Here is a 17,458-nt window from a genome sequence, read left to right on the forward strand (position 1 = left end):
GTAACTAGATTAGCAAACATATTGACCCAGAAACTGCCAATAAAACTTCTGCTTCTCTTTTAAACATTGTAAGTTCCCAAGTGCCCAATCAGGTCACACTGGAGAGGAAGTCTGTGATTATTTTAATGAACCTCCCTTTCCCTCATCCTGATGCCCATTTAATTTGAGATTTAAACCTAGCAGCTAAAGGGAGGCAGAGGTAACTTGATAAAACAGGTAAGTGTTTTTTGAGCCATAAGGAGCAGGAGTCTTTCCTCCGCACCTCAAGCAAAATCTTCTGCTATGAGCAACTCGCCTCCACAGTGGCCCTCACAACCAGTGTCTTGAATCTCATCCTGCCCAAATGCTCCACCAACCAGCAGTGTTTTCCTGTTGCTGAGACCACATCCAACAGTTCTAACTTGGTCTCCTCACCACTACTGTGTACCTCCCTCCATCCCCACCTTCCTGTCAATATCAGACCCAATAATCCTGTGCTGTAACTGAAGCCAAGCACTGCTGATGCTGAAAATCTTATATGTCCACCAGATCAGGTAGGATCAAAAGTGGTGAAAAGGATAGCCGTTCTGAACAGCTCTTTCCACAGGGTGTTGCCTAACCTGCTAAATATTTCAGCTATTACTTTGTTTTAACTTTGTGGCATTGCACAGTTCCCAAGAATTTTGGATATTGTTTATTTACAGCTATGTGGAAATATATTCAGTCACAATCCATACCATGATTTGCGTAAATGTGGGGCGAATGGATGCCTCCCGTGCTGTATCACTCCATGATTCAAACAGTACGACAGTTAGTCGACATTAGACTGGTCTGCAAAGTGCATGGAACTCCTATATTACCCATAATGATTCCCATGCATTTGTCCTTAAAAGATTATGTCTGGGGCATTTTAATGGAATGACTCATTGGAAGGCTGGTTGTTTAGGGAATTAAGCTATGTCCCACAATACAATTCAGAACAAAGAAATAGTACTTGTCCCTATTGCAGTGTCATTATATTTTAATTGATAGTATGGACCAGCCAGAATTGTGAAATGATTATGGTTTATAATCTTGCTATTGCGCAAGGGTTTTGCTTTGAAATAAAGAAGGAATGTGTGTACTATGTGAATAGACAGTAGGGGATACCAACAGCCTGTTCCAATGGAAAATTAACCAATATTGTCACAGAACATTAGGAGCAATCTGATTGAGCCCATTTCAAATGAATAGTATCTTAAAAGAGTTCTTGGTCTATTGTCAAAATAATCAGCTTCATATAAGTTACTCATCGACATAGTTCTTTGTCTCATGTTGTAAACTGGATGCAGCTGCATTTGAAAAAATGGATCATAACACAGCACTTTTTTTAAAGGACATTGAGAATGACATTTTATCATTTTCTCTTAACAAAGTGACTTCACCGTGGGCAGGTTTCCCAACTAAAGTGATCCCAGGTGGTTATTTTTTCTATAATACTCAGCTGGCAAAATGCTTTTGCAGTCAAGTGCTTTAAATAATGTTTCCCACCTTGGATCGTTTGTGCAACTGGGTTGGGCTGAAAGCAGAAAGAAGTCAAAAATTCATTATTTGTGCAGTGAAAAAATATATAAACATAAATCGGAACTCTCAAAATCTTCGCAAATTTCTATGATTGGATGGAGGACTTCATTGCTGTCTATGTTATTGGAGCACTGAATTTGAAAATAGAATTTTGTCTTCCTCTGACATACTCATTCTGAACCATGCAAACTTCAGTGATTTTGTTCCTCTCTGGAAAACGGATCACAAGGGCGCCATTATCTTATTCTCATTTGAGGCAAAATGGTTTCCATTGCCAGAACTGTATTGTAAATCAGAACTTTGATCTAACTGCACAGAACACAGAAACTGGAAGATGTGAGCCTCTGCCTGGTAGACAACAGCACACAATTTGGAATATTTGAAATACAAGCCCAGTTCAATGCAAGACCTTATATTATTTTAAGTGACCAGGCTGCCTTTGGCCACTTTGATTTCTTTATAAAATTATTCAGGAATGTTTGAGGAGGAAAGCAGTGTGCACACAGAATGCTAATAATTCTTCTGGATAGTGCATAGTTTTTGTATCCTACATGACGGAATTTAATCCAGAGCACACTATGGGTCATGAACTTACAAGCATTTCTGGGTCCTCTGTCCATACCACACACATATATCTTGATAGCACCTGTGCAAAATTCAGTTGCACTCATACTGATGCTGATCTGCTTCAGCATTCATTAAAGGGGACCATACTTATCCATTCTGTAGCTGAGGAGTCCCAAGAGCACAAACATCTGGTAGACAAGTCTTCTCTAAGTATTTTGCTTGGGTTTGGTCCCAAACAAGCCGCTAATGAGTCTGATTTCTTCCCCTCCCATCCTAATAATCTGTCCAACATCCCCCACTTAATTGTGTGTGCAATCCCTCCATCTAACCTCTCTTTAGATGGGCCTGCTTCATGTTCTGCTTTGGTAAGCTGCCAAGAGCCAGGTGTAAAAGAGAAAATCAGCTCTACTGATAAACTGCCAGTCTAAGTCTAACTATTGTCATGTTTACTTCCAGTCTGTCCCTTCTACTGTTATTTCTAACCCTTGTCCTTGGCTGTAATATCTGATGTAGCCTGCTTGATGTATTTTGTTTGCCTCGTTTGTTCAATTGACTGTCTAAACTGAACCTAGACTTTAAAACCATTATCAGAAGCGTACCAGAAATTGTAGCTTTAAGGGGATCAAAATTCATATTTCAAGAAATATTCTATAAGCTTATGTGTTGCAGATTAGCACTCAATTTTGTTTTACCTGGATATATATATATATGTATGTACGTGTGTATATATATAAGATAGATAGATAGATAGATAGATAGATAGATAGATAGATAGATAGATAGATAGATAGATAGATAGATAGATAGATAGATAGATAGATAGATAGATAGATAGATAGATAGATAGATAGATAGATAGATAGATAGATAGATAGATAGATAGATAGATAGATAGATAGATTAATCACATGTACAAAACACACAGTGAAATACATCTTTGTGTAGAATATTCTGAGGGCAGCCCACAAGTGTTGCCACACTTCTGGCACCAAAATAGCATGCCCACATCGTCCTCACTCATAAGTCTTTGGAATATGGGAGGAAACCGGAGCACCTGGAGGAAACATATGCAGTCATGGGGAGAACGTACAAACTCCTTACAGCAGCCGGAATTGAACCCGGGTCGCTGGCGCTATAATAGCGTTATGCTAACCACTATACTACTGTGCCTGCATTGCTGCATTAACGCTTCATTTACTGCTTGCAGTCAATACTTTAGGACAATAATTGAAAATTAATAACATTAGTTGCTATGTGTCAACAAAAATGCACGTTTTCTTTTATCATAAATAAGACACCTGCATTATATTCATTCACCTTGTTATATTCCAGCATACAACAAATAATGTTCTTAGGAATTAAAGTATAAGACAACCATCCATTTATAAGGAGCACTGTTTAATAATCAATTCAACCTCTCTTCTGCAAAGGCACCTGAGTTTAACCAGTGAGGACCTTTGTAGGAAGCTTTTAATAATGCATTTTCTCTCTGTCAGCTTAACGATATCTTCCTTGTACCTGCTTAAAAGGTTCAGAAGTAAATATGTCCTTCTTATTAATAATAATACTAATAATAATAATAATAACAACATTTTATGTTGTTAATTTGGGAAAAATACAGAATTAATATTACCTTGTTTATATAATATTTGAGCAGAAATATCTTTTGAAGAAAGCAGTAAAATAAACATCTCGACATATCCTGTTTTTACACTGCAGTATGTTACTAAGCAAACTGTCAAATTAGTCTTGATAATTTTGGCCAGAGCAGACTTAAACAAATGTCTTAGTGAGGTAATTTTTATAGATGTCCTAACAAAGTTCCTTTGTAATTTTTGCTAGATTCCTGGTGGAATTCAATCTTTGTAGTTGGTGGAATTCTGACTTCACGGTAAAGGGTAAGTTTGAAAACTGTTTGTCTAGATCACCAAGCAGAGTTATTGTGTCAACTTCAAACAGCATTTCCATGAAGCAGTGTCAGTCCATCATTTCAAATCTGTGATATGGGTTTGAGCCCAGCTCAGAGATGGAAATCTCAGATCAGTTCCTGGTGTAGATGAACTTTCAGCACATATTTGATGATAGCTTTGCACTAAATGTCAGAGGAGAATTAGCTGGTATGAAATGTTGGCTAATACGATGATCCTGTGAGCATGTTTTTTTTGCTTAAATGACCTGCTGGACAGCTTCTCAGCCAAGGCACCTCATAGATATTATTCTGTTATTTGTAATGATGACTGGACTAGGATTGTTTTAGTCTAATGGTCATATAATGTCTGAGTTCTTGTAAATTCTATCAGTTTAATGGCTTCCTCATCTTTGTGGTGACTTTTTTTTTAATGACTGGTTGGCTTGGTGGACTATTTAGAGAGCCAAATTAGTCAATGACATCCTGTGAAACCAAAGTCATATGTGGGTCATAATGTGAAGGTTTAAAACAATGTCTTTTTTTTCATTTTTCTTTACAACACCAAACAAAGGACTGTTTAATATATGGAAAGATGAGACACAGTTGATAGAACTAGATGACTTCCAATGGTTTGAGGATGAAGTGCATGGATAATAGACTAAACGCAGGAAATTTAGAACGGAGCAAGAGAAAGCAAAGGGCAGCATTTTAAGAATGTAGTATTTGCTTCCACAATCTGAGACTGAGTTAGAAAATGCATTAACACATAAAATTAGTTTGGTTAGGTGAATGAAGAGATAATGAAACAAGTTATGTAAATATGATTAGAACTATTTGCCTACATGGATGGTAAACACCAACCAAGACTGAGTGGGACAAATGGCCAGTTTCTGTGTTATGACCCCTAGGTATTTCAATAAAGGAGCACAAGACTTCCTTCAATTATGGACTTTAGTGGTTCTATAAAAGTCAGAAAGCTTTCATGATTATTTTACTAACACTAACAAGCATTTTATTTATTCATTCTCAAGATTTAAGGATGGCTGGCAAGCTAGGTATTTATTAGCAATTTCTAGTGTTTGAACCACCCTACGAACCACCCCCATGAACCACCCTAATTCTTGTTATTCTTTGTACCAGTCTGATGTAACTAACTGTTTAGGCAACCACAGAAGCAATTAAGTGTCAACTACATGAGTGCAGGCTTAGGTCTAATATATTGGCTAAACTGGTTAATTATTGCAGGTTTCTTTCTTTAAAAGGCAACTCATTTACTTCTACTGCCGCTACCTTTTTTACTACCAGTTTTCTTTTTCAATTGAATTAAAATGCTCCAATGTGACCTTTGAAGTCATTTTCTGCAGATTATTACTCAAAGGCTCTGGATCACTAAGACAATAACTTAGCCATTACCCCACCCTGTCCGGAATTTTATTGAATTAGGTTTCACAACTGCCACGATGCAATTCAATCTCACGACTGCTGTCTTATTAGTCCAGTAATAGAGCTTAAAGGATACCATAGACCAGGAAGACAGAATTTCACTTGTAAGTTAGTGCAAAAGAAAACTGACCTGCTATTGCACAGTGATCAAAAGTGTAATAAACGTACGCGAAGGTTTAAAGTACATAGGAGAATAGTAAGCTAATTTAATACAGATGCAAAAGAATAAACTGTATGACAACACATAAATATTTAAAATCTTTATTTTCATCATAGAATGCTTTTATTTTTATAGCACAGGATTACATTTTATGGGAAGAACATTCATAGTTGAATTGAGTTGATACATTACTATAATGGTGATGTTTATTTCATTGTTCCAGCAATCTTAAAGTAAAGATAATCCAAGAGGAACTGGAATTTCCTTTGACCTAACAGTAACTTATGAGTTAATTTTCGTGGGCTTTATGATAAGTATGTGAATAGTTTAATTGTCCATGCAGACATATGAATCATTTTCAGTTTATTTTTGTGGTACTTTGCTGCCTTATTCAGTGCCTTTGAAGTGTAAATTTAAATTAAATGATCTGTTACATCTCTAAATTCACTGTAGTTTCCCTGATGGTTAGAGAGACGCTGAAACTTTTAGCTTTATGACTTACTGATAGCTTTGAAATGTATACATTCCCTTTGTAAACCACTTCAACACATCATAGTGCAACTTGGATGATAGCATTAAAAGAAAATGTTTACAGTTCTGAACCATTGTTGAGTCACATCATGAAGTTTTTAACAGTTTAGTTATGAACACATGACAGCCAGAAGTTAGGTCCAGACATAATTATTTCATTTATATTATCGAACGGAAGATAATATTTCATCAGTTATTAACTGTGTCAGTGCATCTGTAGGCAACAATTGAACCAATTCACTTGTATTGTACAACATAGGATAAGCTGATCGGAGATCATTGTTTCAGTGTTCAATGTATTAAAAGTATAATTCAGCATCAATCTTCCTTGAAACAGAATAAACAGAACAATTTAAAACACGTGCATATAAGACAACAGTTAACACTTTGAAATTGGAAAAAACACAATTCCATCCAACTAGGTTCATTCCCAGTTCAGAAAATAGAACTTCTTTATGAAGAAGTTCAAGAAAATTCAAAACAAATCTTATTGTTTACTAGAGCTTTTATCATATGTCAATCTGGAAAGGTTCCTGCTGTCATGTTAATCTAAACTGGCACTTGATTGTGACTTTAGTTTTAACAATATTACAGAAATGACAATGAGGATATTGTCCATAGAACTAAAGATGTTCATTCTCTGCTTTTAAGTAGTTTCTCTTGTAAGCAAGAAAGGCTATAGCTCAGAATTACTATTTATCAATATTAGTAAGAGATCCATCTCCAATTTTACCATGGGTGTTAACCTATTTGACTAAACAAACTACTAGACTAGTAAATAAACCAAAGTCAAGAAATGTCTGTAAGCACTTACTTTCTAATGTTGGCAGGTCATTTGTAATTGTTAGTACCTGTTACTGGCAATATCAAAGAATTTATGACCCCAAATAGATTGTAAATTAAATCTGGTCATAGAAGAAACGTCAGGGTATGAAGCAAGCCTGACAGCCATTGTTAATAACTGCTGTTTCCCTGAATTTTTATCGTGACCAGTAGTATGTGTTACTTTCAAGTTTGAAAGCTGAAGTTTGTGCATCAAAATTCTGACCTAGACAATAAAAGAACAAAAGAAGAAATTTTATATCAAAAAGAGTCTGATTTGTGAAAAGAAAGAACGAGGGAGAAGCAGTCACATAGCCAGTAGAGCTGCTGCCTTACAGCTTCAGAGACCCAGGTTCACTCTTGCTCTTGAATGTGCCCAATTTCCCTGTGACCGTGTGGGTTTCCTCCAGGTGTTCTAGTTTCCTCCCACATCCCAACAGCAAGCGAGTTGGTAGGTTAATTTCCCCCAATATATATGTAAGTGATAGAATCTGGGGGTGGGGGGGAGAGTTGATGGTAATGGTGGAAGAATAAAATAGGTTATGGTAGGATTAGTGGAAATGGGTGCTAGGTCATTGACTCAGATTCAATGGGCCGAAGAGCCTGTTTCTATGCTGTATTTCCCTATGACTCTGAAGACGTCCACATCTATAGCCCTATTACAATAGCACGTGCATAGAATCTGCTACACTGGCTCTTTGAAGGTGCAGTACAATTGATTCACTCACCTGCTCTTTTCTATCACTCTGCAAAGTCTTCATATATATTAATTTCCATTTCAACTGAGTTTGCTTCCATCACAGATTCAAGCAGTGCATTCTGGATCACAATAACTCACTGCTGAAAAAAGTTTGACCCATCAACCGTTTGATTTTTTTGTTTCCCATAACCTATAGCAATCTACATGGATAAACATGAACACCAATAATGGAAGTATAAAGAATTAAAGCTCCTACTTTCGTTTTCCATTATAACTTGTCTTAAAATCCATTTCTCCTTGTTGGTTCATTTGTTTTAGCAACTCATTGCTAGTCTAGTTTGGTGAAAGGGAGCATAGTAAATTAAATAAACTCCTATCTATCAAGGTTCATGACTGACAGATGACAAAACATATAGTATTCCACTTTAGAGCAGTCACCACTGCATTTACCCTGGATGACTCAAGATAAAATTCCCTGCTGTTTCTAAGTTGTGAGTCTTCTTGTTTTGCCAATGTTGCCCTGAAGCTGGAGGTGATGAGTTGGGGACTCACTCTACATACAAACACCTAATTGGATAATCTTGGAGCTACACCTGGGTACTTTGCATCGGCAGATCCACCACCCTCTCCCCAAGGGGACTTTACATTGAGATTACATCTGCACTCCAAAGTGGCTTTAATATATCCCACAACCCAATTTGAAGAAGAGCAGGTCTCTTGGCTCAGTGTACCTCTGTTGAACGTTTAACTAGTGCCACTAAGATTTGTTTCATCTTTCATTTTTTTGTGAGATCTTGCTAAATGAAAAATAGCTGTTGCATTTCCCAATACTGACTAAATATCAAAGATTAGCATTGAAGGCATTTGAGCTTTCCTGTGGTCAGAAAAGGTGTTACATAAATACATTTCTTTCCTTCATGTGAATCAACAGATTTTTTTTGTTACGCATTTGCCTGTGATATATGTTTAACATAACTAAATCTGCACAATGAATGCAATATGGGTAGTTTTATCCATTCTATTCTCCCAGAGGGAGCTGAATTCAGGGAAATTTGGATCAAAAAAATTGGCTTTACAATGTTGCTGCTCTATCTCTAACCTGGGTTCCCTCCAAAAATGCCTCTGTTCCAAAACTGAACTGAACATTCCCTATTTCACTTCTAAGCCCTAGATAGCCCCAGCATTAATTTCTGTATCAAAACTCTCAGGACATAAATTCCAGAATGGATCATGTTGATCACCTGCCTTGGGTCTGGGAGAAAGATCACAGAAACCTTGGCAAATTGTTTCCCTGACTTTCTGTGGCTCTTTCACTAAAGTTACAGTGGCTGATCAAGAGAACCTCTGCTGAAGTCCACCTCCTAAATATTACAAATATTAATTCTTCCCAACTTCTTTAGGCCTCCTATCCATTTCTTAAATTTGATATTATTTTCACCGTCTGAAAATTGTGGGTGGCTGAAACTGAGTCAGACTTCAAGGTCTGCCAGGATTGCAAAGTTTCTATGATCACAACTTCAATGATGTAATTGAGTGCTGAGAAACTAAGAATTAGTTAGTGAACTATTCCATATTTGTGTAGCTTTTGTCTAGATTCAACCCACATCAGAATCTGGAAAAACACAATATTCCGGGATTAGGAATGAAGCCAACTCAAATATGTCCTCCCCTCCTAATAAGACCTTCAATAGAAGTTTCCCAAACAACAATTTCAATGTAACTTAGAGGGGCTTATCGTACAACACTGAGGTTGCTGGAATGGTACATAATCAATTTTTGAGCAGTGTGTTAACTTCCGAACTATACTGGGAATGTGATGATTTAATTCTCACATTGCTTGAAGGCAATTATCAAGAGCCAGAATGATCTAATGGCAATCTTTTCACTGCAGACTCTACCAGTTTGTTTATGGAATTCCACAAAGAAACCCATTCAATAGTTTTAAATTCTGCAGTAACCTTGGATGCAAATATGCTATAGTTATAAATTCCCCCTGCAGCTTACTGAAAAATTACAATGAATTATCAATTACATCTGTTTCATCTTCTGTAGCTCTTTGGTTATGGAAAACAAACTATTTCATAAATTAGTGTTAACTTATTGTATAAGGAGGTGCTATATTGTAGTCAGAAAATACTTTTTTGCCTTCCATGCATTTCCCTGGAATGGCATTACATGTTCGAAACCAAACATTAGCTGATTTATAGATCCCAATGTCTAAACCATTTCTGTTGGTTTGTCTTTATTAAAGTAAAATTCCTTATGCATTAAATTCTTTCAGCAAGGCACATTGGTTTAATATTTGATATGGATTAAGGTGATTTGGTGACTAGGTTATCATTAAACACAAGTTATTCATTTTCAATCTACCATCCTACTTAAATCAGATATGACACCAAGAGATAATTTAAGAGATAGCTAAGATCCTCAACACTTAATTTTCTGTGAATGGATAACTTTAGAATCATAGAGTCATACAAGATGGCAGCAGGCCCTTTGGCCCACAATGTCTATGCTGGCCATCAGGCAGCTATCTATATTAATCTCAGTTACTAGCACTTAGCCTGTGACCTTCTATGCCTTGGTGTTTCAAGTGTTCATCCACATAATTGTTAAATATTGTGAAAGTACCTTCCTCCACCAACCCCAATACAATGCATACGAGAGTTCAACCACCATTTGAGTGAAAAATTCTACTTCAAGCCCCTTATAATTCTCACCCCTTACCTTAAACCTCTGCCCTTTGATTACATACACTTCTGCTCAGGGGAAAAGTTTCTCACTATTTACCCTTCTTATGCCTCTCATAACTTTGTAGTGCTCTATCAGGTCTACCTTCAGCCTTCTTCACTCCAAGGAAAACAAACCTAGCCTAGACAGCCTCTCCTCATAGGCAACACCCGGTCAATTTCCTCTTGATCCTCTCCAGTGCAATCACAAACTTCCTATAGTGTGGCGACCAGAACTGCACTCAATACCCAGCTCTAGCCTAGCTCATGTTTTATGCAGTTGTACCATAACTTCCTTGCTCTTATATTCTTTGCCCCAGCTAATGAAGCCAAATATCCTGAATGCCTTCTTAATCACCTTATCTACCTCTACTGCTGCCTTCAGGATCCTTTGGCATGTACACCAAGGTCCTTCTGTCCTTCAGTACTTCCGAGGGTCCCATCATTTATTGTGCATTAGTCCTTCCACAACAAATCACCTCAGATATTTAAGCATTAATTTCATCTGTCATTGCTTTGCTCATCTTACCAACTCATCAGTATTGTTTTGCAGTTGAAGAATACCTTCTCACTATTAACAATACCACAAATGTTCATGGTCACAGGCTTCCAGTGGCACAAGCAACCCTTGACCATTCACCCTCTGTCTCCTATCGCCAAGCAAATTTCAGATCCAGTTTGCCAAATTGCCCTGGGTTCTATGGGCACTTACCTTTAGGATTTCTTGTTTTCATTTCTCCACACCTGCCAGAAGCTACCTTCTTCTCTTTCCCAGCCCTCAATATCCTTGACATCTAGAGTTCCTTGGACATTGACCTGACCTTTCACCCTCATAGGAACACGTTGGCCCTGAACTCTCACTGTTCCATTTTGAATGACTCCCACTGGTTGCAAGCCTTTTATTGTTTAAAACAACATGTAAGCGCAATGAACAGGAATGGGAGTAAGCATTCCTAAGTTTTCCACAGCAACCTCCATGCTGTCAACTTGTCTATCCAACAAACATAACACCCAGAGTGGAAGCAGTCTTCAGCACATCTCAGTTTTATTCAGGAGACCAAAAGTATTACCTTTGACTGCCATCTCCTTTCCATCTCCCCAACAAAACCATTTGTGCTGGAGGAGACTGGAGTGGGGACAGGGGCTCCTAATACTGTAGTGTTTCACTGCCATAAGACAGACAATGGTGATGAGGTGGAAGGAAGGTGTTGTTGGGGGCCAAAAGTCCTTGTGGATTTGTGCATGACAAGTTCTCACAAATAGCAATATGATAATGACCAGATTAGTGGTGTTGGTTGAGAGGCAAACATTGTTCAGACACCAGAGACTTACTCATCTGGTCTTCTTTGAAAGTGTGGCATTGGATCTTTTAAGACTACAAGGGAAAGCTGATGGGGCCTCATTAACTTCTAATCCAAAAGGTACTACCACCAAAAAAGCAGCACCACTCAAAATCTTCAAGTGTTTGGAGTGAGACACGACTCACAATCAGAGGTAGCAGCACTGTTAACTGAGCCAGAAGTACCAATGCCATTCAGCTTGATTCATTGGCTATTTGTGTGTTATTATAGTGCAGCCAAAGTTGGATAGATTAAGAGATGAAACTGGAATGTGTGTGATAAATACTGAAGCTTAGCAGCTTTACAATGTATTTTATTGGATCACTGTTAAGCTGTATTGCAGAAATCATCACTTGTTCCGTGGGAACGGCTCATGAGTTTTGACAGTATTAACACTGATGAAACATTGTCAAGCAATTGGAAGGAAGGAGATTGTAATCAAGACTGTGCACCACCAGATAGAATAGAAGCTGTCAGTTAAGACAAGACATTGCCAATGGGATGGAAGCCAGTAGTCAATGGGAAAAATTGGGACAATTATGGGGGAGTAGTCTCGTCTCATCACTATCATCTGCACTTTGTGATTTTGTAAGGTAAATCTGTAATTTTCAGAGTTATGATACAATGAGTGTAGACATTAAGAATGATAGAATAATAGTGCAATCATTGTAATATATTACAAAACTATTTAAATAGCTACATCTAATTTCTCCTCAACAGACACATATACAGACTTTATGAAATTTAACAAATGAAGGAAGATGAATAAATTCTCTTTTCCCTTACTGCACTATTTATTCTGGGCCCAAAGACACAAAAGATGTGTTGTTTAGTACTGGGGAGCATTCAACCAGCACTTAAAACATAATCCCTATATGTTGCTGGCATGACGCCAAAGCAGGTGGTTGATGTACCATGTTATGCCATAAGCACAGTCCTTGTAGAATCACTGCCAAAATCATGCCTTTGTGCAAAAAAAATGATAAAATTGCTCCAGTAATTGCTGTTATTGTTGGGCCACAGGACATTTAATAGACAAGTTAATTTGTACTGAGCTCTCTGGTCCAAAGCAGTGATTTCACAAAATTATCCTACAAGCAGAACATAAAAGATGTAAATAATTCAGTTTGTTTCTTTGTGATATGGTATATAACTGAAAGCACAAAGGTTTCCAGATTCTTAACAGGTTCCATTTACCCTTTGAAGTCGGTTGTAGTCTTTGCAGCAGAGATGTAAATTGACCATTTACAATTATTTATCCTATTCAAGCAACTTATTAAAACAGAAGATTTTTATAAGGGGAAACTCAATGAAGCTTGAAATGTCAGAGTATTCCTAGGATCTCTGAATGAAAAATGAAACTTCTGTACTGTTTCCCCATTTAACTTTTCAACAATTGTAATTTCTGGGAAAATATTTGACATAAGTAATTTTTCTAAGAAACTAATGACATAAAGATTAGAACTATCAAGTTTATTTTTAAACTAAATCTGGTACCAAAAAGAACCACCTGGCTTGAATTTGAGAGTGGTGGAAATCTGATATGCCATGGATCTTCAGTATGGAACACGTGAACATAATTAGTTAAAGAGACTCCCAGCAATTGCCCGAAATTACCACAAGGTGGCGAGAGAAATGCATTGTCTGAAAACTGACATTTTTCACATTTAACTCTATCATCAAATCCAATTTTTAATGTAAAACTTACTGTAGTACATAAGCCAAAATCTACTGTTATCACAGAGTTTTTGATCATTTTCATTTATTGATGGTAATTAAAGATTTATCTCTGTATAATGGAGTTTAACCAATGGACTAATGCATTTCATAGTATGAATCATGACTTACATTGTTGCTTCTGCTTTTTTCTTTCAGCACAGAGACCTAAGCAAGTTCTCCAGCCATGTGACACTGAATATGCAGCTTTTGTGTCTGAACGGACGATAAAGGAAACTACGGGGACAATCAGCTGTGATGGCTGCCACAAGTAGGGCAATTTCCATTTTTCTTCCAGCTTCAGTTCAAACAGGGCGGATCTGTTCAAACAATTCAGCGACAAGCTTGCATAATGATATTCTTGTAAACTAAAACAAACATACTGGTTGAATATTTAAACTTGCCATCATAAAGCTCAAACATTTGTTCAAATGTTCATTATATAATTATGGTTGCTGCAGATTCCCATAAAAAAAATTCTGGAAAGGGCATAGTGAACCATAGGTGACTTTATGTTCTATCGAAAGTCTACACATGATCTGCCAATAGGGAATGCAACTAGAGCTGAATTCTGCTCTGCATTTTCTTCATCTTTCTGTGGTAGAATGCCTCCCTATCACCTAATCAAAGCAAACGAGTTACTGGGAAGTGCAGCCAAGGATTTAAGCTTAACAATTTGTGGTTGGCACTCACAAGATCAGTCACTTAAACTTGTGGGATTATTTCAGATTTTTTTTTGCAATGATGTATTTTGATATATTGTGTAACCAATGAACACTTTGTCAGTAAATGCTTCTGTTTATAAAGTGGAGGAAAGGTTTCTGTGTTGTCACCAAACGAGTTGTTAGAGATGGTCATTGCTTGGTACATCTGTGCTGTGAATGTTACTTGCTACTAATCAGACCAGACCTGAATGTTGCCTCAGACTGGTTGCATTTAATTGTTTTGATTTAACATGCAGCGTTCTAAATATTGTTTTGCAGTATACGGTGCCTTTATATCAGCTTAGTAAACTTAGTATATCTTGTGCATATTGATGAAACATTCTTTACGCTGTTTGCGCCCACAGGTAAGCAATAGTTCTGTGATTCAATTGCTGCAATATGATTTAAGGTTCTCAGACTCTGGGGACTTATCAGCTTTCAGTCTCATTAATTTTTCCAACACTAGTTTTTCTTACTTATGTCAGTTTTGTTGAGCTCTCTTATGTCCATTTATAAGTGCAGAGGCTTAGGAAGGGCAGGTAATTAACTGGGGGAATTACAGTATGGGATGTGTGTCACTGTGAATAAGGGCTTACAAGCAGTAATGACTTGGCTGTAGTATTCCATCCTTCATCAGTTGGCTTCCTGAGTTTTAATTTTAAGTACGTTCTGCCATGATAATAAAATAAACATTGTGGGATGGATTATACCTTCCTCTCCCAAGTGGTAACCACAGCTCTATGGGTAGATCAACCTTTTTACTTTTTATTAATTTTCACGATCTGGGGATTCCTGGCATTGCTCAATTGTCCTTGAGAAGGTGATAGTGAGCTGCCTTCATGAACAACTGTACTTCTTCTGGTATAGACACTTCTACAGTGCTGTTGGGCAGGGAGTGCCAGGATTTAGCCCCAGTGAGGACCTGTGACATTTTTCCAAGTCAGGATTGCATGTGACTTGGAGGGGAGCCTGCACATGGTGTTGCTCCCTCCCATGCACCTGCTGCCTTTGTCCCTCTTGCAGTTGCAGGTTTGGGAGGTGTTGTCAGAGTGGCCGAGGAGAGAAACTGTGGTGTATTTTGTAGATGGTCATTGTCCCTGAGTGGTGGATAGAATGAATGTTTAGGGTGGTTGATAGTGATAAAATCAAGTGAGCTGCTTTGTCCTGGATGATGTCAAGATTCTTGAGAGTTGTTAGTGCTGCACTCATACAGAGAAGTGGAGAGTACTTCAGTGTACTCCTGACTTGTGCCTTGTAGTGTGCCTTGTAGATAGTAGAGAGACCATAGGGTGTCAAGAACTAAGTCACTCAAACACAGGATACGTAGCCTCTCACCTACTTTGGTAGTGGTGGTATTTATATAGTTGAGCTAGTTGAGTTTCTGGTCAGTGGTGACTCCCAGGATAGTCTTGGTGTGGCAGTCAGCAATGGTTATGCTATTGAATGTCAAGAGTATTTGGTTAGCCCCTTGCTAGAGATGGTCATTGCCTGGTGTATCTGTGCTGTGAACATAACTTGCTGTTTACCAGACCATGCCTGAAAGTTGCCTCAGACTGGTTGCATTAGGGTTAGGGTTTAAAAATGTGGGATTATTAGGCTGAGGAGTTGACAATGGAATTGAATATTGTGCACTCATTTGTGAACTTGAGGATGCAGCTGGTTGGTTCTTGGGCACTGCCATGAAGAACTCCTGCAGTGAAGTCTTCGGTCCAAGATGAATGACCTTCAACAGCCAAAATCATTTTCCTTTGTGTGAGGTCTGATTTTAATCATTTGGGTGTTTTCCTTTTGATGACTATTGACCAATTTTACCAGGCACCACATTTGGTCAAATATTTCCTTGACACCAAGGGCAGTCACCCTCACCTCCCCTCTGGAATTCAGCTCTTCGGTTCACTTGGACCAAACGATGGTGAGGTCAGGAGCAGAGTCATCAGGGTGAAACCCATTGGTGAGTGGGTTATTGATAAGTGAGTGCTACTTAATAGCACTCTCAACTTTCCATCACTTCAATGTGATTGAGAACAGCCTGATTGGGTGGTAATTAGCATCATTGGATTTGTTCTGTTGTTTCCTGAACAGTATGTACCAGGGCAATTTTCCACATGGTTTGGTAAATGTAATTGCACTGGAATGGTTTGGCTAGAGATACAGCTAGTTCTGGAGCACAGGTCTTCAGTACCACAGCTGAGATGTTGTCTGATCCTGTAGCCTTTATGATATCCAGTGTTCTCAGCCATTTCTTGATATCACATGGACTGAATTGAGTTGGCTGAAGACTAGCTTCTGCAATGCAGGGGATCACAGAAGGAAGCAGAAATGAATCATCTACTTAGCACTTCTTGTCGAATGGTGTTGCAAATGCTTCAATCTTTTCCTTAGCGCTCACATGTGGTCCTTGCATCAACGTGAATGTAGTTGTTCTAGGCACCTCCTTCTGTTAGCCACTCATAACTTGCTGTGATAGGACAACAGAGCTTTGATGTGTTCCATTACTTTTGAGATTGCTTAGCTCTCTCTCTTGCACGCCGTATTTACTTGTATCTTATATTACTGGACTAAAATCTCATCATTTTCAGGTATGCCTTTTGCTACTTCCAGCATGTCCTCATTGAACCAGGGTTGATCCCCTCTCTTGGTAGAAGTATTATCTCAGGCCTTCAGGTTACAGACTGTAGCCATGTACACTCTGCTGCTACAGATGGTCCATAGCTGCTCTCAGATGCCCAGTTTTGAGTTGCCAGATCTGTTCTGAGTCTATCCCATTTAGCATGTTCATTGTACCTCACAACATGATGGAGGTTGTCCTTCATATGAAGATGTCTCCACAAATACTGTGTGGTGGTCACTTCTACCAATGCTACCATTGGACAAATGGATCCGCTACTGGTTGATGGGTGAGGACAAGGTTAAGTAGGCCTCAGATACACTCTAGCAAAAGTGTCCTTCGGGACTCAGCCAGCTCAGTCTGTGATGGTGCTATAAGGCCATTTTTGGTAATGGACATTGAAGATGCCTACTTGGAGTCCATTCTATGCCCTTGCTACTTTCTGTGCTTCTTCCAAGTGTTGTTTAGCATGGAGGACCACTGATTCATCAGTGAGAGAGGATGGTAGGTAGTAATCAGGAGGAGGTTTCCTTGGCCATGTTTGACCTGATGCTGTGCTGGATTTTCCTTTCAAATGGAAAGGAAATTTTTGCTACTGTATATTGAAGGCTTTATCCCCAACACAGGTTTTCCACGTAACAGTGGAAGTTAAAATCTGTTCCGCAATGCTGGTAAATATTTGCTACC

The 17,458-nt window shown here is 38.3% G+C and overlaps 1 protein-coding gene across 1 annotated transcript in view; it reads left to right on the forward strand.

Annotated features, from left to right (window-relative positions):
- The window catches only part of cacna2d3a (calcium channel, voltage-dependent, alpha 2/delta subunit 3a), a 556,823-nt gene that overhangs the window by 485,096 nt on the left and 54,269 nt on the right, over positions 1–17,458 (forward strand). Inside the window, 2 exon segments of the mRNA XM_052017619.1 lie at positions 3,952–4,007; positions 13,619–13,730. Of these exon segments, the coding sequence (XP_051873579.1) occupies positions 3,952–4,007; positions 13,619–13,730 (168 nt within the window).

The sequence above is a fragment of the Pristis pectinata genome, chromosome 6, assembly GCF_009764475.1.
Source record: "Pristis pectinata isolate sPriPec2 chromosome 6, sPriPec2.1.pri, whole genome shotgun sequence".
In the NCBI taxonomy this organism is placed as follows: Eukaryota; Metazoa; Chordata; class Chondrichthyes; order Rhinopristiformes; family Pristidae; genus Pristis; species Pristis pectinata.